This window comes from Euprymna scolopes, chromosome 40 (assembly GCF_053919585.1).
Source record: "Euprymna scolopes isolate OS-2025 chromosome 40, ASM5391958v1, whole genome shotgun sequence".
Lineage (NCBI taxonomy): Eukaryota > Metazoa > Mollusca > Cephalopoda > Sepiida > Sepiolidae > Euprymna > Euprymna scolopes.
In genome coordinates, this window is record NC_136521.1 from 68,548,756 (window position 1) to 68,571,298 (window position 22,543).

The 22,543-nt window shown below is 34.4% G+C and overlaps 1 protein-coding gene across 1 annotated transcript in view; it reads right to left on the bottom strand.

Moving 5' to 3' along the window:
- The window catches only part of LOC145265604 (exportin-6-like), a 95,431-nt gene extending 74,903 nt beyond the window's left edge, over positions 1-20,528 (bottom strand). The window contains exon 1 of the mRNA XM_080121617.1: positions 20,348-20,528. Coding sequence (XP_079977743.1) covers positions 20,348-20,350 — 3 coding nt within the window. The 5' untranslated portion in view covers positions 20,351-20,528. The remainder of the gene's footprint in view (positions 1-20,347) is intronic.
- Positions 20,529-22,543: the final 2,015 nt, after the last annotated feature.

Here is a 22,543-nt window from a genome sequence, read left to right on the forward strand (position 1 = left end):
TACAGACTCACACTGCCCATTTTCAAAGCTTTTTAAAGTTTTTGAAGGCCTTCTCCAGATAAAATTCCAAGTTTTTAAAATAAAATATGTGGGTTGTTTTTGTCATTGTGAAGAAGGCTAATAGCAAATTATGTCTATGTGTGAACTTCAACACAAAACTAAATGACAGACTAGAGACACAAAACTAAATGACAGACTAGAGATACTTCAGTATCCACTACCCATACCGGAAGATCTGTTCTCAAAACTCAACAGTTGAACTTGTTTTGCAAAACTGGACCTTGCAGATGCATATCTACAAATGGAAGTTGATAAATATTCCAAAAATCTTCTCACTATCAACACCCACAAGCGATTATTTCAATTTAACCGCCTTCCATTCGGGGTCAAGTTAGCTCCAGCAATATTCCAACAAACTATGGATAGTATACTCACAGGATTATCAGGAGTTTCTGTAAAAAAGGACTTCTGCATCATCTTACTTCAGTGCTGAATCAAATTCAACAATATAGATTTCACTTAAGACAAATGCAAATTCTTTCAAACTTCTGTGAAATACCTTGGATTCATATTTGACAAAAATGCTCAAAAACCAGACCTGAACAATATTCAAGCAATAAAGCACATGACAGCTCTTAAGGATGTTGCAACACTATGATCCTTTCTGGGCCTTGTAAGTCATTATGATTCTTTCTTACCCAAACTGCACAAGTTACGGGACCCTCTGAATAATCTTTTACAAAAAGATACCAAATAGAACTGGTCAAGCACATGCATTTGAGGAAATCAAAACGTTTCTTATTTCTGATCTATTGCTGACACACTACAATCCATCATTTTGACAGATGCTCCAGGCTATTGAGTCGGAGCAGTAATATCACACATTTTTCCTGATGGAAGCAAAAAAGCCATTGCAGAGGTATCAAAGTCATTGTTGCTTACTGAACGAAAGTATAGCCAAATTGAGAAAAAAGCCCAAGCAATTATCTACACGGTAAAAAAATTTCACAAAATATGGCATTTTACTCTGATCACAGACCACAAGCCCTACATAAGTATTTTTGGTTCCAGGAAAGGAATTCCAGTTTATACAGAAAACCGCTTACAAAGATGGACAACTATACTTTGAGATTACAATTTTTTTATGAAGTACAAACCAGGCAGCAAAATTAGCCAGGAAGATGCATTATTCAGACTCGTGTTCTTATCAAAACGTCGTGGAAGACACAGTCATCGCTGCTATATCTGTGGAACCTGAAGTTGTCTCTGCACTTGTTTTCATGGTGAGATCGCTACCTGTTATCCAAGAGGCTACAACCAGAGATCCATTATTACAGAAAGTTTGACAAGCTAGCCAACAACATGCACTGACCAGCAGCTTCAACCATTTTTTCAGAGATCTTTATCCGAGATCAATAGAACATTTTTTTTTTTTTTTGGAGAAAGTGCTGTTGCCCCATTCAAACTCCAGAATAGAGTTCTCAAGCAATTCCACTAATTAATCAGATGAAAGCTTTGGCACGTGGCTATGTGTATTGGCCAAACATGGACAAGCAATTAGAGGAACTTGTAAAAAGTTGTGCCAAATGTCAACTGGTTGCAAAGTCTCCTCGGAAAACAACATGGCATGCATGGCTTACCCCAGAAATGCCTTGGTCATGACTACACATGGACTTTGCAGGACCAATTAACGGACAACATTACTTAATGATGCTTACAGTAAGTGGCCAGAAGTCTTCCAGATTACCATGCTACATCAAACAAAACTGTAAAAGAAACTACAGGAAATTTTCAGCAAGTTGGGCATTCCTGAAATTCTAGTTTCTGGAAACGGTACTGCGTTTACCTCAGCAGAATTTTCTGACTTCTGTAAATAAAACAGTATTCAGCATCTCAGATCTCCATCTTTCCACCCACAATCAAATGGCCAAGCCAAACACTTTGTCGACACATTTAAGAGGGCACTCTTGAAGTTGAAAGAGAAGGAACTACTTGAGAGATCACAGAAATATTTCTAAATAGCTACAGACCTACCCCAAATCCAAAATTGCCCAAAATGTAAAATCTTCTGCTGAAGAAGTGATGAAAAGAAAAATACGTTCACCAATGGATGATATTCGTCCATCATAAAATAATCTTCTCAAGAGAAACAGGACAATAGAAAACCAGTTCAATTGCCATTATGGAGTAAGGTTACATAAATTCCTACCAGGCCAACCTTTATTAGCAAAAGACTATTACAATGGTAAATAAAAATGGACACAAGGTCACACAGTATGTCGTTCTGATAATGTAATTTATGATGTGGATGTACGATCACCTATTTGGGTCAGAAATGCAAATCAGCTTTGTCACTCATATCTTCCAAAGAGACAATCAAATAAGAATAATTCCATTAAATATTTTACTGGACGCATTTGAATTACTTCAAAGTGTTCAAGCAACATGCAATAAACATAGCAAGTCTGAGAAGAAAGGTTCAAACTGAATGAGGCAACAAATGGTGCAAACCAACTTTAACTCTACAAATAGACTCACATCAAACATCCTACAAGCATCATATTTCAAAGGCAAGGTGTTATAGCGATTAAAGGGGAAATAACTCTAAATAAAGAAAGTAAGAGTTGTTGCCCTTTATAGATCTTGAAAAGACTAGAGAGTTCTGGAAGAATAATGAACAGTATGGCGGCTTCGCTTGACACGAGATATTGTTCTGTAAATAACTTAAGGTTTCTGCCACGAATAAATTGTATTTAAATTACAATGAGCTATTTTTTACTTATCATTCAGATTCTAATGATTCTGATAAACCATTCTCCAAATGCAACAATAACCAAATATAGTTACAAAATGATGTCATCAGTCCGTGAGATCCTGGAGGTTTAGTATATGATTAAAACTATGTGTTCTCTTGTAAGGAGGGGGAGATAATAGTAAGAGCAGAGAAAGAGAGCGAAAAGGTAAGCAAGGGGGAGTGGGAGGAAAAGCAAGAAAGGGAGAGAAGTCATGGTTACAGTATTCACCTTGGGTTGGTTCTTTCCAACAAGTTTGCCACGTCTTCAACACTAGCTGACCAGGCACAGTGATCCAATTAATTATGAGTTTCTGGCTAACTACAATATTGTCATAAACACGTTCTTATTGAACTGTCCTTTTTAAATAATCTAATTATAACAAATTTCAATTACTATAATATTGTCACAACGACTACCATACACCACATTAACCCTTACCTTTGAGTGGCCTCAAGGCCTTAATATAGTAATACACACGGACGAAAAAACGCTTTGGATAATCACAGATTTCAAGGTAGTTCTACTAAAATAGCCATATTTTTTAAACCAAAGCACTTCTAGTCTTCAAATTACTACTGTTTTGTTCGGAAATGAATATACTTTCAAATGAATTAATAAATATGAATGTACATTATATATTTTAAGAGTTTTAAGCAAATAAAGTGATAAAAATGTGAACGTCATAAAATGGCGTTTTCGGTAAGGTTTTGTAATGACCCCCCCTGTTTTCTAAAGGTCCGTACCGTGATTGAAGAATTTCGTCATGAAATTTGGGAACCAATCAGTAGAGGTGTTAATCTTAATACTGTCAAGTGTCCGAAATATTTTTGACCATTTCTTTTTTTGTTGTGTTAAAAATAAGACTTTAATATGACTAGTATCGAACATTTTGAAAAAAATTCTTCGGACACCCAGTAGTAAGTAAATCAATCTTTTTACTATCTTTATCAATTAAAAGTATTATTTTATGTTGAGTAGGACCGCGGTAATTGATAATTTAAAAGGACCTACCCGAAAAAAAAATTGTTTTTATTTCTCGAATTTGGTCAAATGAAGTACTAGCAGCAGCAGCAGCTCCAGCCTGTAGAATCAGCCATAGCACAGCACAGTGTATAAACAACACGCGTTCTTTAATTTTTATTCAAGAACGAATTAAGAAAAACATGAAAATATGAATATAAATGTTCTTATATGTTTAATTAGAGCTATTTTGTTATCAGAATAACATTAGTTTAGAACTATTCGGTTTTCAGAATGTATAATAACAATCCCAACCAATTCGGCATTATGAATCTGTAGCAAGCACTCAGAATCTTTGGGAAAATCGCCATTGCAAATTTGACACCCCTAAGACAAAACTGCGAATAAAATATAAAAAAATCGTAATTTCTGTTTTTAAAGTGGGGTTTTTATTTTATTTATGGAATATACTTCCAAAATAAACTATTAAAGTTGTTTCAAACATAATAAAAATATTATTTCTTATTTGTTAAAAAACCGTGTTGACAAAATATCCGCTCGCGGTGATTGAATACGCGGACATTCATTGAATCTGTTGCAATTTCTCACATTTCTCGTCAAATTTAAAAACATGGTTAAAAAAACAAAATAAACTTTTGTAGATTGCATGCACTTTTATTCTTTAAATTAGTTTTGAACAGCGAATTAAAACAATGTTTTACTGCGAACAGCCACAAATGTTTTTTTTCAAAATCAAAATAAGTATCAAAATCTCGTTTATACATAGATTCGAAAAAGTTGTCAAAAAACAAATATATAACAAATAAATGTTATCAAAGGCAAGATAAGTTACTTTTCTACCTAACTGGATAATTTTCTAGTGTTTTTATTTAATGTAACATGTTTATTCAGCTCGAAAAACGTACAGTGTTTACCGATGTATTGGAAAATTAAAAATGGTGCCCGGCCCGACTCTTTGACACGGTAAGTTTGAGAAAAGGAGTTAAAAATAAAAAAAAAACTATACAAAATACTGTTAAAAACTCACCGAATATATGTCTGTCACATGTCACGGTAACATATATTGAGCGAGTTTCTAGCAGTATTTTGTCTACTTTTTTATTTTTAACTCTTTTCCACAAACTTACCGTTTCAAGAGTCGGGCGGGCGCCATTTTAAATTTTCCAAAACATCGGTAAACACTGTTTTCAAGCTGAATAAACATGTTACATTAAATAAAAACACTAAAAAATTATCCAGTTATGTAGAAAAGTAACTTGCTTTTGATAATATTTATTTGTCATATATTTGTTTTTTGACAACTTTTTCGAATCTATGTGTATAGTAATACAAACCCTCAAAATCTATATCAATATTCTTGAAATTTTAAAAGAAAACACATCAAACTACAATTAGGAAGCTTTTTATTTCGTTATTTTTTTTTTCTACTTATTAAGCGAAAGATATTTTTACAACCTGCTCCAGCGTAGTATAAACGGCCTATGGAATTAACACCTTCAACCTCGAAAATAGAAATCAACAAATTTTTGAACGCTCTCTTTGAAAAAAAGCTCTCTTAACTTCACCTCTAATACAAATTATGTGTGGCAAGTCTCCTCCTAAAATACTCTTTAACCCTAACAATAACACTAAGTTCGAGTGGCAAGCCCCCCCCCAACAAATTTATGGAACTTTCTTTGAAATTTCACAACGCAGTTTCTTATTAAATTAAAACTAAATATAACATTTTCTGACTTATTTACCTGTCGAATACACACACACACACATATATATATATATATATATATATATATATATCTATATCTTTCTGTAAAATATTTATTTGAAATGGAAACGGCATTTTGCAGTTAGGACAACAAAACAAAAATGAAGTAACGGTTCGTATTCCTAAAACACTCTTTAACCCTAACAATAACACTAAGTTCGAGTGGCAAGCCCCCCCCCCAAATAAAATACCTTTGTAAGCCACATACAAGCATCTAAAACAAACAAACAAAAAATAGATCCTTCCTTAAAGAAAAATACACATGAAAATAAATTGGTTAACTGTCCTAAAATGCTAGAATGGCCAGGAAATGGTTAATTATTTTACATTAAATTTTTGTGAAACTAACCGCTCCCCCCTCTAATATTGTTTTTGTTAGCTTTGTCTCTGTCAAGTTTTCAGTATGTTCACACATAATTTTCCTTAGCCCCTACAATTAATTCAAAGTCCGAATGGCAACCCTTCCCATATTCTCATTGCATAGAAACCCTCTTAAAACTACACATAATCATCTTATAAAAAAAAAAAAAAAAAAAAAAAAAAAGTTAACTGCCCTAAAATGCTAGAATGACCTATATTAGGAAATTATTTTACATTCAATTCTAAAATAATTTGTTTATCTTTCATTAAAGTTTTTCATGGCATTTTATACATAATTTCCTAAAAAGGTAGAATCACATTTTGGAGGGGTGGTCAGAAGGAGTTGAGTGGGGTTAAACAGAAGGTGTTAATCTACAATAATACCAAAGAAATATTGTAATATATTCATTTTTAAATGGTCTTATGTTTAGATTTAAGTTTTTTGTACATAAAGCACATTACAATTCAACTTTGAGTTCTCCAACTTCTTTTCTGTTTATGGATACATGGCATTTTTAAGGAATTGCTGCATATTTATGCACATTTACTGCAGATTATTTGGAAACCATAAACTTTGGGAGATTTTCAGTTGCATATTCTGATTCCTTGTACAAAAATACACTTATATGGTAAATTTCATTTCTTAGTCTTGTGTTTTAACAAAGATATGACATTTTTATTGAAAAAGTAGTGTAAAAAATGTGACGAAACGCATATGGTCTTAAAGAGGGAAAAATATCCAAACGTGTGAGGCACAAAAATAGCCATTCCTTAATTTTAATCAGATTTTAAAAATTTAAAAAGATTCTTTCTTAGCTCATCAAGCTCTTTCTATGCATACCAATATTGAAATATTTCAAGCTATTTCAATTTTTTCATGTGTATTGCTACTTAATATGTTGTAAAAAAAAAAAAAGAAAAAAGCCATTCATAGTTTCAGCGACAGACCCCATAAAAGTAAGGCCCTAGAATCAGTTCAGCATCCTGCATCACAATCCTGAGTCACCATTTTGAGTTGGTCACCACCATGTTTCTTTCAGCCTGGTAGCTGCGCTGGGTCAATGACTTCACGAATGAAGTCACATGGGTGCCAACATGGCCTACTATACATATTATTATAGTAGGCCATGGTGCCAATGGAGGGTGTGGCTGAACCAACAAAAACATTGTACAAGGAGAGATTTTTGGAGCACAAACTTTTGGAGATAAACTGTTGCTAGTGAAAATGACGGATGCAGCATCATAAGCAGTGATGGTCAAATATCTCCAGTTTGCATTGTTCACTTGTCTGCATAGACCAATTCTTGCAGCCATAAAGGACAATGGTGCAGATGAGGGCTTTGTAGATCCTGACTTTAGTGTTCATCCTTATTTCTTTTCAAGACCAGAGCCACAATCAAAGTCGACAGAAGGCGGTGTGAGCATTGCTAATGTGGCTGAGGATGTCTTCTTCCCCTTGACCTCTTATGATGATGGACCCAAGATATTTGAACCAATTGACCTCTTTAAGAGTTTTAATGACAAGGAAAACTGCCTGTTTTTCATTTAGAAGGAAATATAGAGTACTGCTGCCACATCTGAGCAGGAGCTGCTAAAAAAGGCCTATCCTGCCTTGACACAGTACAAAATAGACTTCGTGGGGATGCCCTTTTCTCTTCCCTGCAACTTCTCTCTCACGGAAGAGACATTGCGAGCCTGTCCTTGTTTTATCGTTATTTCCATGGCAAGTGCTCGTCTGAGCTCCAATCTCTGGTCCCCCCTCCCCAATCTTTCATAATAAACACCCGTCTAGCTGAAACCACTGTCAATAATTTTTCCCGCTCTTTATCTGTGCCTAAATCAAAACGTAGATTTTTTTTTTAATTACATTTTCACCCCAAACAAGGCATATTGCCAGTTTGTTGTAGGGGGCTACTATCAGGGACATGGGCATCAGGTGTACTGTGTAGGGAGTTGAGCAGCAAGATGTCAGTTCACGTTGCACTTGAACTTCTGCATGTCAGTACAGTTGGGGAAGCAGGGACCTGGCAGTGAATTTCAAAGTTTAGCTGTCCTGGGTAAGAAACTACTGGAGTAGAAGGCTCTCTTACATCTAGGGATCTTTACTGTGAAGGGGTGGGATTTAGCTGCTTGTCGGGTTTGTTAGAGGTATTTACGTCGAGGGGCACAAGTGCTTGCAGTTCGCCAGAGCATTCACCGTTAAAGTACTTGTAGAAAAAGCAGAGGGATGCAACATTTTGTCGATGGAACAGGAGCTGAAGTTTAGATGACAGTTCAGGACCTATCAGATTGGCGACTCTCTTTTGTACCTTGTCTAGGAGCGAGAGACTAGTGGCAGATCCACCAGCCCAAATATGACAACAATACTCCATACATGGGCGAATGGTTGCCTTATAGAGGTATAGGATACTTTCGAGCGTTAGTATCTTTCTAGCACGGTAGAGAGAACCTTTCTTCTTCGCAGCGGTCCTGGCGATACTCTCAATGTAATTGTTCCAACTTATGTTTCCTGAGAGCGTTAGGCCGAGGAGTTTAAAGGATGTATTTTCAGATAAAGAGTCATTGGCCATTGCTATTGGTGGTAGAGAAGGTTTCTTGTAATTATTGAAGGAAACGAGTTTTGTCTTGGCAGCATTGAATGTGACCATCCATTTATGTCCCCATTCCACTACAGATCAGAGGTCATCCTCTAGTGCTTCTGCCATTTCTTTAGATATGTGCTCATTTGTTTTCCTGTCGTGTCTGTTATAGAGTGTGGTGTCGTCAGCATATATACCCATCTCACAAGCAATTTTATCAGGGAGGTCATTTATGAATATCAGGAATAACAGAGGTCCCAGGATAGACCCCTGAGGCACTCCAGCATTTATATTGTATTGTTTAGATATACGACCGTCGAGGACAACCTGGATTTTTCTCATCTCTAAGAAGGATTTAATCATGTTATGCATTCTTCCAGTGATACCATATGGTCTGATTTTCCTGAGAAGACCTTCATGCCATACCCTGTCAAAAGCCTTAGATATATCTAGAGCTACTGCTCTACCCTCCCCCGCTTTGTCCAGTGACTGGTATATACGTTCTGAGATTACAGTTAGGATGTCTGTTGTTGAACGGGCTTGTCTAAATCCATATTGTTGGTCAGTCAGAAGTTTAGCATCTGTAAGGTGATGGACTAGAGCATGGTTAATTAAGGTCTCAAATATTTTGGCAAAAAGTGGGAGGAGGCTAATGGGGGCAATAATTTACTGGGTCAGTTCTTTCGCCAGAATTTTTGAAAACTGGTACTACAGAAGCAGTTTTCCAGCAGTAGATTCCATGAACAAAGCTTCTTTCTTAGAAGTGCACGCCTGCGGAACTCTCTTCGGTTTGCCTGTTTCCCACCTGACTACAACTTCGATGTCTTCAAGTCCAACATAAACAAATTCCTGATAAACCACCCCCCTTAAGTAAGACACTTTATCAAATCACCATTACTAACGATTACTACGATACTATCCCATTGATTACTGTACACGCAATAACTCTTATCCCCGAGTGGCTTTCAGGCCTTGATAAGTGGTGACCACCATGTAAAAAAAAAAAAAAAAAAAATCTGCCGTCAGTAACTTTGTCTTATTGGTGTTTATTTTCATGCCGATCTTGCATTTTGTCAATAGCCAATATAGCGATATTATTCGCGTGGTTAAGATTCGATATTTGAACGCGACAACTTACTGTGACAACATAAAAGTTATGCACGTGATTCAGTCGATAGAATAATTGAAAAGTGTAGGTGAGAGAACGTATACTTGTCGGATGCCCAAGTGAATGTCAAAGAAGCACAAGTCTTGACCATACAAACATTGGAGCCATTTGAAAGGCCATGCATGCCATGATCATGTATAACCTTTCAAACAGCTCCACAGTCAACAGAGTCAAATTCAGCAGCACTGTCAATGAAACAGATGATAATAGATGATGGTAGATTTAGAGATGCTCAGTACATCCTTGACTGGTGAAATCTGTATTGGTTTTGCTTTGTCTGTGTGTGCCTTTGCTTTTGAAACCACTTCAACAGGACAGTAGCAAACATTTTTACACCGAAAAAAAAAAAAAATAAGGCTGATACCGCAATAATTACTGCATCAGCATTTATTACCTTTCATGTAAAAGAGAAGCAAGACAGTATCACTCCAGTTTTGAAGGAATTTTTTTGGTTTCCCAGATATGGGTGAAAATTTGGTGAAGGGTTGGAACCAATACGTCTGAAGAGTGTTTGAAGATTTCAGATGAAAAACCATCTTCTGCGACCTCCTTATTCTTTTTCAGCTTTTTGATAGCATCCAGGATTTCATCAGTAGTGTGTGTGTGTGTGTGTGTGTGTGTGTGTGTGTGTGTGTGTGTGTGTGTGTGCGTGCGTGTGGGGAGAGAGGACTGGCACAGTCATTAACTGTTGGAATCAGAGTTGGCAGCGAGATTTATGATAGGTTCACCTTGTTGATTGAAGACGAGGAAAAAGAGGAATGGGGGAAAAAAGAGAAAGATAGAGGGGGTAATGAGAGTGAGATAGAGGAAAGAAAAAGAGAAATAGGTGGAAGAGGGAGGGTAGAAAAAAGAGAGAAATAAAAGAGCAGACCAAAAAAAAGATTTTTATCAAGAAACAAATATATTTGAAAATGGGTGATGTCATAAAGGAGAAATGGTAAATTTTTGTAACTTAAAAAAATTTTTTTTTTTAAATGTATAATTTTGCATATATTTGTAAATTCCAAAAGGTTTTCCATAAATATTTGATTATAGATATGACAAATACTGACCTTGAAATTTCAAAATGTCATATTTGCTTCATTGGTGGCATGGTCAGAAAATACTATTTGTCTTTGGTTTAGAGGAGCACATCTGAACTATAATACTTGACTTTGGTTTATAAACTTTAATTTTTCGCCAGAAATTACAATTCCATTCTGTCAATTTAAAGTCTTCAAAATTACGTTCGAATTTTGAAGTCTATGATGCAAACACCACTTATGGCAACGTATCAGCCCACCCACTTTGGTATAGATTAAAAAAAAAAAAAAAAATGGTCACTATGATGATTCCTTTGTAGCTGTGTAAAATTTGAATATTATTTAGAAACCGTTAAAAATGATGGTGGTGGTTGTGAATGTGCTGTCACTATTCTCTACAAAACCAAAATGCATAAACGCGTCTGTACACATATCATTTGCGCATACAGTATCCTTAATAAAAACAATTATATTTTTTTGACCAATCAGAAAACTTTCTGAATTTATTTGAAAAGATTTTTCTGGGACCTACCCAAAACCCTTTAAAGGTCAAATTTTCTTCAATAAACTAGTGGAATCCAGTTGACCAGGATCTACAAACCAGTGTCACTGGCTCCTTCCCTCGGGGAGGTCTCTCTCTATTCACACACACATGAACATTAATGAACACACACACATAACTCATTGACTTCTTATCTTTATTCATTGCAATATTTCAATCTTTTTCATTGAACTCCAATTATATGAAATTAAATGAACATTAACTCTTAAAAACAATTTTCAATGAATTATAATTTATTTAATTGAGCAGAGAAGTTTGGAATACGATTTTCTTGACCCCTGAAACTCACGGCTCTTAATTAATCAATCCAAACTTCTAATATCTCAGCTAATGAATCCCTTGTTTTAACAAAATCTCTAAAAATATTTAAAAACATTCTATGTTTTCCTATAGCTGTAAACCTTTCATTTTAAAAATATATAAAATATCTCTTTTGTGAAGATAAGCTTCTTTAACTCATTCATTTTTTTTTTGTTTACCGTATAACAACGTGTCTCGTTTTCTCACATTTGAATATAAAACCTGCAAATCATTTTTCACTGAAAATATTTCTCTGAATCCTGCTCATCCCCAAAATATCTTCCTCCTTACAAAATACCCTAACCCAAAAACCTGTCGTGACACATCTCTAAAAACTAATGACCGCTTCCCCATAAGATAAGGTTTAAGAAGCTGCTGTTAATTCTTATATCTCTAAGATACATTTCTTTCAGGATGTGAGACAAGGTCTTTTCAGCTTGTGTTCAGTCCACAACCCTGCAACACTTCTACCTTACAACACTAAACATGGAAAATATTTTAAAAGTATATTCTGCTATAATTAAACAACTATACCAACCAACTATAGCCTTGAGCCCCTGTAGATGCTTTTGTAGCAAGGAGTTCTTTTCTCCGGGTGAGGGTGCTGGGTCCACGCCCAACATTCCCAAAAGATACATGCAGCGACTAGTCTTCCCAAATGGTCACCCATCTGGCACTGACCAGGCTCAATGTTGCTTAACTTTGGTGATCTGGTGAGAACCAGTGGGTCAACATGATTGTGTCATACTTATATAGAACTAAAGGGTTCTTATAAATGTGATTGATATAACGCCTTTTTACTCAGTGGATGTTAAGCCATTAGTCTAAATTAATATACAAAGAGTTATCGCCCTTGTATCCAAAAAAAGCAGAGTTATCTGCCCTTGTGGTGATGAGGTTGGCTATAACGGATAATCATCTTCCAACCATAGTCAAGATTATGGAGTTCACATGCTTAAGCTAGATGTCCGAGTCCCACATAACTGCTTTTATGTTTCATCTCTCAACATTGGCATCCCTTGCAATGACATCTGGATATGTGAGCATTCTATTATTTAGATTCATCGGACTACTGTTCTCATCCCGAGTGTTATTTTCACGTTTCAGTTGATGTAACCTCCAACCTTCTTCAGATGCATCTTGTCGAACTCGGAAATGTTTCTGTCAAACTTGGGAATTTGGACGGAATTTCAAGCGGAACCCTTTATTTATTTCACGGGAGTAGTGTGCTCTCGTTCCGTCAGCCATGACTGGATAGAGGTCCTAAGTAATTCGCAATTGTATTTTTCAGTCGCCTACACTGAGGATTGAACCTTCAAGAGAATATCACTTTTTATAATTTTTTCAAGTATTCTAACCACTACGCCATGGATTTTGCGGATACACCTAAAGAAGGTTGGAGGTTACATCAACCGAAACGTTGTAAAAATGACACTCAAGATGAGAACAGTAGTCCGAAGAATCCAAATAATATGAATAACCAATCCTCATCTCAAAAATTCAGAAACATGAACATTCTACTTCTGGAGTGGCAGGGCTTTACGTTGCGAATGAAACAGTCGCATTAGTGATTTTTAAAAATGTCAACTAGAAATGATAAAATGCTTATCCTTTTAGCGATTGTATTTTTTTCACCGACAATCTTCCAAAGCTCATTATTGAATGAAAAATGTCTTTCAAACATTATTTTAAAAACGATTTATAAAACGAGCAAAGTTTTTTTTTGTTTTGTTTTTTTACATTATCTATCAAGGCAGGATAATTAGTCAAATTATTTAAACAATAAAAGTTTAATAGAACAATGTACTTTTTTTTTTTAACAAAGGCTGTTAAAAAAAAAAAACATCTGAAAAAATTTGAATGTGTAAAACTTTTAACATAAAATTCTGCGTATATTTAAAACTACACATTTTTTTTTTAATACAGAAAAATCTTATGATCTATGTCCTTGTCACGGATATTCTAAAAATCATGTGGGTTTGGCTAGTAACTTTTCTATTTGGCGAGTAAACGAAAATATTTAGCTATCAAAGGTCAACTAAAGATAAATTTGTCCGTAGAGCCCCGAGTGGGTAGTACGGTTTCACAGAAGTAGGGAAGGCATAACTTCTTCAGTATTTTTAGAACAATGGCCTGCGAAGTGAACACTTGCTTTGACAATAGATGATGCCAATGGAAGTTTGCCATAGATTTTTTACAGGCTATTCTTTCATGGGTCTTTAGGGTCAAAAATGGGTAAAAATTGACATCTTTATGCTGATATTTTTTTTTACTTTGGAAATCACGACTACATAATAATATATACGAAATCTGATCAAATTAAAATATCATATTTAAACGTAGTCTTAACTAAAACCCAAAATGATAATATATATATATATATATATATATATATATATATATTAGTGTTGGGATGATTAATCAGGAATCATAAAAATCAGAACATTTCGGGGTATTGGAATTGGTATCGTAATCGAAAATATTGGTCCTATTTTCCGATGCCAAATCGATTCTTTTTGTCTTATTTGATTTGTTTAAATTAAAATCTTCCACTGCTGGTAATATTGATATATTAGTAAATATTCATTGATTAGAAAATACCAATAAACCTAAAATCGATAGATCATACTCCACAAGTGTATTTTGACGCTTAGGAAAATATCTGCATGGTTAACATGTGATTTTATGAAAATCAGGGGAAATAACAATCTTATCGTTAAATAATTAGAAAGAATAATTTAAAGAATCGGAATTGGAATCAGTAATTGTATCGGAATTGGGAAAAATATTGGAATTGTCCTATCACATATATATATATATATATATATATATATATATATATATATATATTGCCTGTTCCTGTCTAGCCGCACTGATGAGCTGTGAAACAGTACGATATGTGGATGACTATAATGCTCCCTATCTTGGGAAGTGATATACAACAAACTGCCATTAGCGTATTAAGCGACGCTTTTTGTGTAAACAAATCGCGCAGAGGCATTTGGACGATGCCAAACATCGTTGAATTCATTACCCTTACAGCAGCAGCCGTATAGAGTAATGGTGAGAAGCCTTCACTGTCATTTTGACGGTCAGGTTTCGATCCTGGCTTGAGGTAGTTGCCTGCTTAGCCGCACTGATGAGCTGTGAAACAGCGAAGCAGTACTGTATGTGGATGACTATATATGATGTAGGGAGTTGGGATGCAAAATTTCATGTAGAAAATAAATTAAATATATACAATGAAAAATTGTTTGTTAGTAAAAGAACCCTTCCCCTAATATTAATAATTAGTTTTGTCGGTTGAAAAGGATGTAGGTGCCCCACAAAAACTAACTTTATTCAAACACCTTTAAAGTGGGCCTACATCTCTGACAAAATAGTCAATCTGTCATCTAATTGGGGTCGGGAATAGAGATTATCTAAAAAGAGGGGGGGGGGAGAGAAGAATACCACTTCAAGGTCAAAAACTATGTCTTTTGTGTATTCCAACAATGAAGGTGTAGGATTTTGGTGCTTGTCAGAAGTAGGTACGCCGAGGGGGCACAAGTGCGAGGAGTTCATCAGAGGGCATTCTACCGGCTCTTAAGCAAATTTGAGTTTTTTCAATATCCCCATGTAAAATGCTTTATCGTTATTTTCATGGAAAGTGTTCGACTGAGCTTCAATCTATGGTCCCCCCTCGCCAAACTTTCACAAGAAACACTCGTCTAGCTGAAAACACTATCAATAATTCCCCCCACTCTTTATCTGTGCCTAAACCTAAACATAGATTCCATGATCAAAGCTTCTTTCTTAGAACTGCACGCCTGTGGAACTGTCTTCCGTTTTCCTGCTTTCCAGCTGTCTATAATATGGTTGTTTTCAAGTCCAACGTGAACAAGTTTCTGATGAGCCGTTCCACTTAAGTTAACAAATTTACCAAACTTCCATTAGTATTGATTACCATATTGTCCTTTTGACTGCTGTAAACTCTCTAACCCTTATCCTTGAGTGGCCTATCTGTCTTGATAAGTGGTGACGCCTATGTAAAAAAAAACAAAGCTTTCTAAAATCTTGCAGGTTTTATTTATTTAGAGTTCTCTCTTTTGCTTCTTCCATTTGTTTTCAAGATAACGTTGCTGTCCATTTAGCCATAAAATTTGATTTGCTTATTTAAGAAATAAAACTGATCAATTTACGTGACTTTTGGTGTACAATATTTTCTTTCCGTCACAGGTACGTACATCATACAGACTTTTCTTTCTTTTTTTTTTTTTTTTTTTAAATATGGGGGGAATTCTGTACAAGCACCTTTGTTTAGAGGCTTGAGCACAGATTAACCGGTTATCTTCAAGATTACTACTACTCGGCCTCTTTGTTTAGTTCTGCAGTGACAAGGATGACCAACGACCCCCAAAATCCCCCCTTTTGAGTTGGCCATGTGCCTAAGTTTTTTGTTCATCGTTGATTTTGACTGTATTTTTTAACATGAATAAAAGATTTAATATCTCAAAGTGTAGTATCTGTTCTTCAGATGCGGCACTTCCATTTCTCGTTCTCTTTCAGTCGAGGAGAAATCCTTCACGACTGAGACAATTTTTATTTTTCTACCTTTTCTCCACGTTAAAAAACGACCCTGGTGTCTAACTCTGTCCCGTGGGGAGGCATTGTAAATAGGTACTATTTTCACTTCACTTCCGGTTGTCCCTCTCCATGTAAAAAATGTTTTTGTTTAACCAATAACATTGACATGGAAAAGGGGGGGGGCTTCATTTACCTATTTTGTACTTTCACCTAACAATTTAATAAACAAAAGATACCATAAAAAGAAAAGATGAAGGGCAAACCGGAAGTGAAGAGGAAGCAGTAATCGTAAAAAAATAATCGATTAACAATAACTTTTTTCCTATAAACATTAATTCGAGCCAGCCAGAAGCACATTTATATTGGACAATTTCAAGGCTTTACAATCATTTTCAAATTCTGATGTTTCTACAGAACAGTTTTTAGTGTTTTTATTTAATGTAACATGTTTATCAGCTCGAAAAACATGTTTACCGATGTATTTGAAAATTGCAAATGGCAGGGCAGTCTCTGGTAAACACGGTAAGTTTGGGAAAACGAGTTAAAACTAAAAAAATACCCAAAATACTGTTAAAAACCCACTGAATATATGTCAGTTTATGTCATGGTAACATATATTGAGCGAGTTTCTAACAATATTTTTGTTAGTTTTTTAGTTTTAACTCATTTTCCCAAGCTTACCGTGTTTACCAGACAGTGCCCCGCCCCCCGGCCCCACCATTTGCAAATTTTCAAATACATCGGTAAACACTATGTTTTTCGAGCTGAATAAACATGTTACATTAAATAAAAACACTAAAAAATTATCCAGTTAGGTAGAAAAGTAACTTGTCTTGCCTTTGATAACATTTATTTATATATATATTTGTTTTTTGACAACTTTTTCGAATCTGTATAGTAATACAAACCCGTATTTTGTTTTTGATTTTCGATTTTTTAGCCATTCTCGAAACTCCCCCCTCCCCTCGATGACCGTCAGCTGTTTTTTCTTGTTCTAACTTAACACTCGACATTACTTGCGTTTCAAATTAAATAAACGCTTTAAAATACTTTTTTAAGAACAACCCTTATCCAGGTAAGTAGAAGAGTAAATTATCTTGCGTTTGGTAACATTTATTTGTTATATATTCGTTTTTTGACAAGCTTTTCGTTTTGTTGCCTTTAAAAATGGCCATGTTTTTTTGTTTTTTTTTTTTGTTTTTTTACACAATTCGGACAGAACTGTTTTTTTAATCTAACTTTGGTACTTATGCACTTTTGTAACCGTATTGATATAATAACATTATTTAGAAAGCCATTCTTAGCATTAACTACTTTGACTTAAAAATTTAATAAAAAAAAAAAAAAAAGGGGTGCTAGTGCACTTACTGATCCGGGCTATTTTTTAAATCATATTTCCAAGTTTAATTAAAGTTTTATGTTTTTTTAATTCAATTCTAAGGTTAAAGTACAGAATAGGTACAAAACACCCTTCCCCCTCCCCATGTTAAGAATGGCTTTTTAAATAATAACGTTACGGATCAATAAGTACAAAGTACACTCACTAGTACCAAAAAAAGATATCGTAAAACTTGAAAATACTATTTTAAAAAAAATAGCGCGGTGACAAAATGCATAAGCACCTTAACCTTTTAACTACCGTAAGATTTAGGTTTCATTCAGTTTAGTTTGGTTCAAATTCTATAGAAGCCCACTCAGAAAAATAAAGTTGAAAATAAACTTCTTTAAAAAAAAGTAAATTAAACGAAATAAAGTTGATTTCGAAGTTGTTGTTTTTTTTTTTTTGGTGCTTGTTAAGATAGAACAAATCGATTTTTTTAAATATGTGGTTTTAAGCAAAAACAATATTGCTTATTTGTCATGTCGAAAATAGTAATATATCCAAAAATTACGAAAATTCATCGTGTAGAACAATGTGGTGTTTGGTGTGCTTCTTCGTTTAAAAAAAAAAAAAAAAACTAATCGCAATTGGCTAAAGCAAAATATCAAGTCATTAAAGTGGCGAAAAGGAAAATAAGTATGTTCCCTGTATTCGCAATCTCCAGGGTGTTTACATCTGGAGAAAATGCAACTTTATCTCATTTTCCGTAAAATTTACTTGGTGCTAGTGCACTTACTGATCCACACTATTTCTTAAATAGCATTTTCAAGTTTAATTAAAGTTTTCTTATATCTGTTTTTATTAAATTGTAAGGTTAAAGTACAGAATAGGTACAAAACATTCTCCCCTCTCCAGGTTAAGAACGGCTTTCTAAATAACGTTATTTCAGCACGGATCAATACCAATTACTTTTAGTTTTAACTAAATTTTCTACTCGATGAATTTTCATAATTTTTAAATAAATTACTATTTTCGACATGACAAGTAAGTACTGTTGTTTTTTGCTTGAAACAACATATTAAACAAAATCAATCTGCCGACTATCTTAACATTAAAAAGCACCGAATTCTCTTAGAGTAGGGTACTTATTGTACTGTGCCTAAATAACGTTATTTAGAAAGCCATTCTTAACATGGGAAGGAGAGGGTGTTTTGTAACTATTCTGTACTTTTACCTAACAATTTAATTTAAGAAAAGAAAAAGATATCGTAAAACTTGAATTTAACTTGAAAATACTTTTTTTTTTTAAATGGAATTTGTGCAGAGAGTGATCCGCCATCCGGACGTAAATAATGACGTTATTTTTTTTTTTTTTAAAAAGCCGTTCTTAACATGGTGAGGGGAGAGTGTTTTGTACTTATTCTATACTTCAACCTTACAATTGAATAAAAAAAAAAACATATCATAAAACTTTAAACTTGGAAATACGATTTAAAAAATAGCGCGGATCACTCTCTGCACTAGCACCGAAAAAATAACACGGTAAAATAGGTGTACCAACCACTGTACCAGCACTTAAATTTGAAGAAACATAAACCCTTTCTTAACAAGGAGGCAGAAGGGTTAAATTGATCCTTATTTTAAATCGGAAGTGGTTTAATTTAATGTCGGTACTAATTAACTGTTCGGCGATGACTCGGGCATTTCCAGTTTGTTCCGCAAATCACAATCGGAAACATTCAGCTCGATATGGATCCGGTTCTGCAGAAATACAAAATTTTTCTTATTTTGAAAGAAAAATATGATGGGGGGGGGGGGAGATAAAAGTGACTTTGAACATTCGAAAGTGATTTTGAAGTCTTCAAATTGGCGGATAAAATGAAAAGTTGCTTATGCACTTATGTTACCGCGCTATTTTTGAAAATCATATTTTCAAGTCAAATTCAAGTTTTACGATATCTTTTGTGTGTGTGTGTGTGTGTGTGTGTGTGTGCTTATGTATTTTTGGTACCACGCTATTTTTAAATAGTTTTTCAGGTTAAATTCACGTTTCACGATATCTTTTTTGTTTTTTATCAAATTGTTAGGTGGAAGCACAAAACAGTTACAAAACACCCACCCCTCCCCCATGTTAATGGTTTTCGAAGTAACGTTATTATTTCAGTGTGGTACCAAAAATACATTAGTACTCTTTTTTTTATTAAATTGTTAGGTGAAAGTAAAGAATAATTACAAAACATTCTGTCTTCTATATGTTAAGAATGGCTTTCTAAATTATTTCAGCGCAGTAACATAGATGCACAAGTACCGCAAAAGTGTGTGCCTTTTAAAGGAAATAAAAAATAAAAGATTGTATTTTTACAACCGCGCCTCTATTCTACAACTGATCGAATCGGATGAATATCAAAATCGGGTCCAAACTTATTGTTACCTTTGCGTATTTGAAGAATGTATGGTCAGAAAAGCCCCGCTTTGCTTTTCGTAGTTTTAGGTTAAAAAAAAGAAGGCAGCTTGTGTTCAATTAATCGTATACCTACAATAGGTATCAGATGTTTTGGCATTAAATACCCCCCGCCAAAAAGGGGGGGGGGCTGATTTGCCGTAAAATCAATTAAATGTTAAATTCAAAGAGAATCTCATTCCGAAAATATACAGATCGTCTTGACTTCAAGACATTCGCGATTTTTAAAAAAAATTAATTGGCGAAAGGACCGAAATAAATGCTGCCCATTATTAAATTAAATTAAATTCTTTAAAAAATATGAAATTTTATTTTTCTTAAAAGTTTTTCTTTTTTTTTTATTATATATATAAAAAAAAAACTAAAAAATTTCATAATTGTCAAAAAAATTATTTCAGAAAAAAATGTAGTGACTGACAATGTCTTAAAATTTTGCGTATGGAATAAATAAATAAAATTTTACAAACCATTTTGAGTCGGATGCTGCACCCACAAAATAAAATTTAAAAGCGATATTTTTTTTTATAAATTTCCAAACGTAAAATAAAGAGGCGTTGTCAGACGAAAAGGAATCTTGAAGACATATTCGGTCTTTCCGTGATAATCACCGCCATGACTGACATTGCATTGTGGGAAACAGATAGTGTCATTCATTGCCATTTTTTAGCTACGGATGTCTATAAAGCACAAAATTATATAAGCTAAACTACAATAAAATACTGTAAATCTAAGATATGATACTTTAAAGCGAAAAAAAACCCTTAACTATATGTATATATACTTCATCATTTTATCAAAAATATGCTATAATTTAAATTTATAAAATTGTAAGAATAAGTCCTGAAGTATTAAACATATTGTTGTCATTCCGTAATAACAAAAAGTCCATCATCAGCACAAACTACCAGCTTAAAAGACATTTCATGAGTTATCCCCCCTTTTTTTTTAACCGGCTTAAAAAATATAAAATTTTATTTTTATAAAAATTATTATTAAAAATGATATAAAATATTTTTTTATCTTAATTAAAAATTAATATTTTAACGCATCTAATATGCCACATGTAAAGTTTTATTTTTATAATAAAAATTGTTTTTAACAGTTCAAATAATTTTAATATTTAAATATTTCAAAGAATTTTTTTAATTTTCAATAAATTAGGCACTATTTTTTTTTTAATATTCCAAAAATCAAAATGCAAGTTTATAGGAGCTAATCTTCAAATAAACTGTTTCCTTTAATAATCTGAAATTAAAAAAAAAAAAGAATCGCCAAAGAAAGAAAAACAAGGTCCTTCTATAAAAAACAAATCATATATATTTAAAAATATATGGCATACATCTTTTTTAGGATGGATGATGGGCGCATCCCTAAAGACCTTCTCTATGGCGAGCTTGCCTCAGGCTCAAGAAAGAGGGGGCGACCCCATCTTCGCTACTGGGATGTCTGCAAGCGTGACATGAAGGCTTTCTCGGTGGACAGGAATACATGGGAAGCCTCTGCAGCTGACAGAACTGCCTGGAGGAAAATGATACGCCAGGGGATTATCATCAGCAAGAGGACCCTCCATGTTGAAAACGCTGCAAGGAGAGCTAGGAGAAGAGCGAGTGTACAGACGGAACAGCCGGACGAAGCGGCAAATTGCATAACAACCTTCGTATGTCAGGGCTGTGGCAGACTATGCAAATCAAGAATTGGTCTCTACAGTCACACAAAAGGATGCATACAGGCAACATCTTATACGGTGCTGATCCATAGTCGTTTCGACTAACGGATGCCACGAACACGAATGGCATACATAGTTGGGTGTGTGCAGTCACTCACTCACTCACACACACACACACACACACATACACACACACACACGCTCGCGCGCAAATAATCAAACGTTTATTCATTTGAATCTCCCCGCGCATTTTGTACAAAAATAAGTTCTTCCAGCAACGGCATAATTTCAAATAGGCTCACACACTTTTTCTCACAACAACAAAAGTAAAATGAACATATTTAGTTGACAACAGTATCACATGACACAAGCGACCAATGAGAAAATTTAGAAGATTGTCTTTTTAATGCTTTTCCAAAAAACAAAATATCAGCAGTAGCAATCTGGCTTTGGAGCCGGTCCAAAATCTATAAAAACGCATCAAACATTCTTTCTTCCCTTCTTCTTGCTTTGACGTCACACGAGAACACGCCTCTCGTTTTTGTCGCTGTCAAAGCCATCAAAACCATAATTACACACGCCACGCGGGCACTCAAAAATCACACTTATGGACATACGCACCCATTCCGCACATTTTCTAATTAATAACAACAAATTACTTTCCTCACAAATTACTTGTCTCATGGGCTTTTAAATAAGGCGAACTTCGCCAGATAAACACCAACTTTAAAATAAGGACATTATTTTCACACAAAACTTTTACCTTCTAATCTTATTAATTCCACGAAGGACTTTCATCTAACATTTTAATCATAATGACTTTGCAAGAACTTTCACCGCTCGGACCTTTGCTTATTCATCTTGTTGTTTTTGTTGAAAAATAAATGTGGTGCATTTTGAATCAGAAGGAGGTGTCGTTCTGTTTTATTTCTTTTTTTTATTATTTTGTTTGGGGCAAAGAGATTTAATTTGACTTAAACTTCTTTTCCCCTACAGG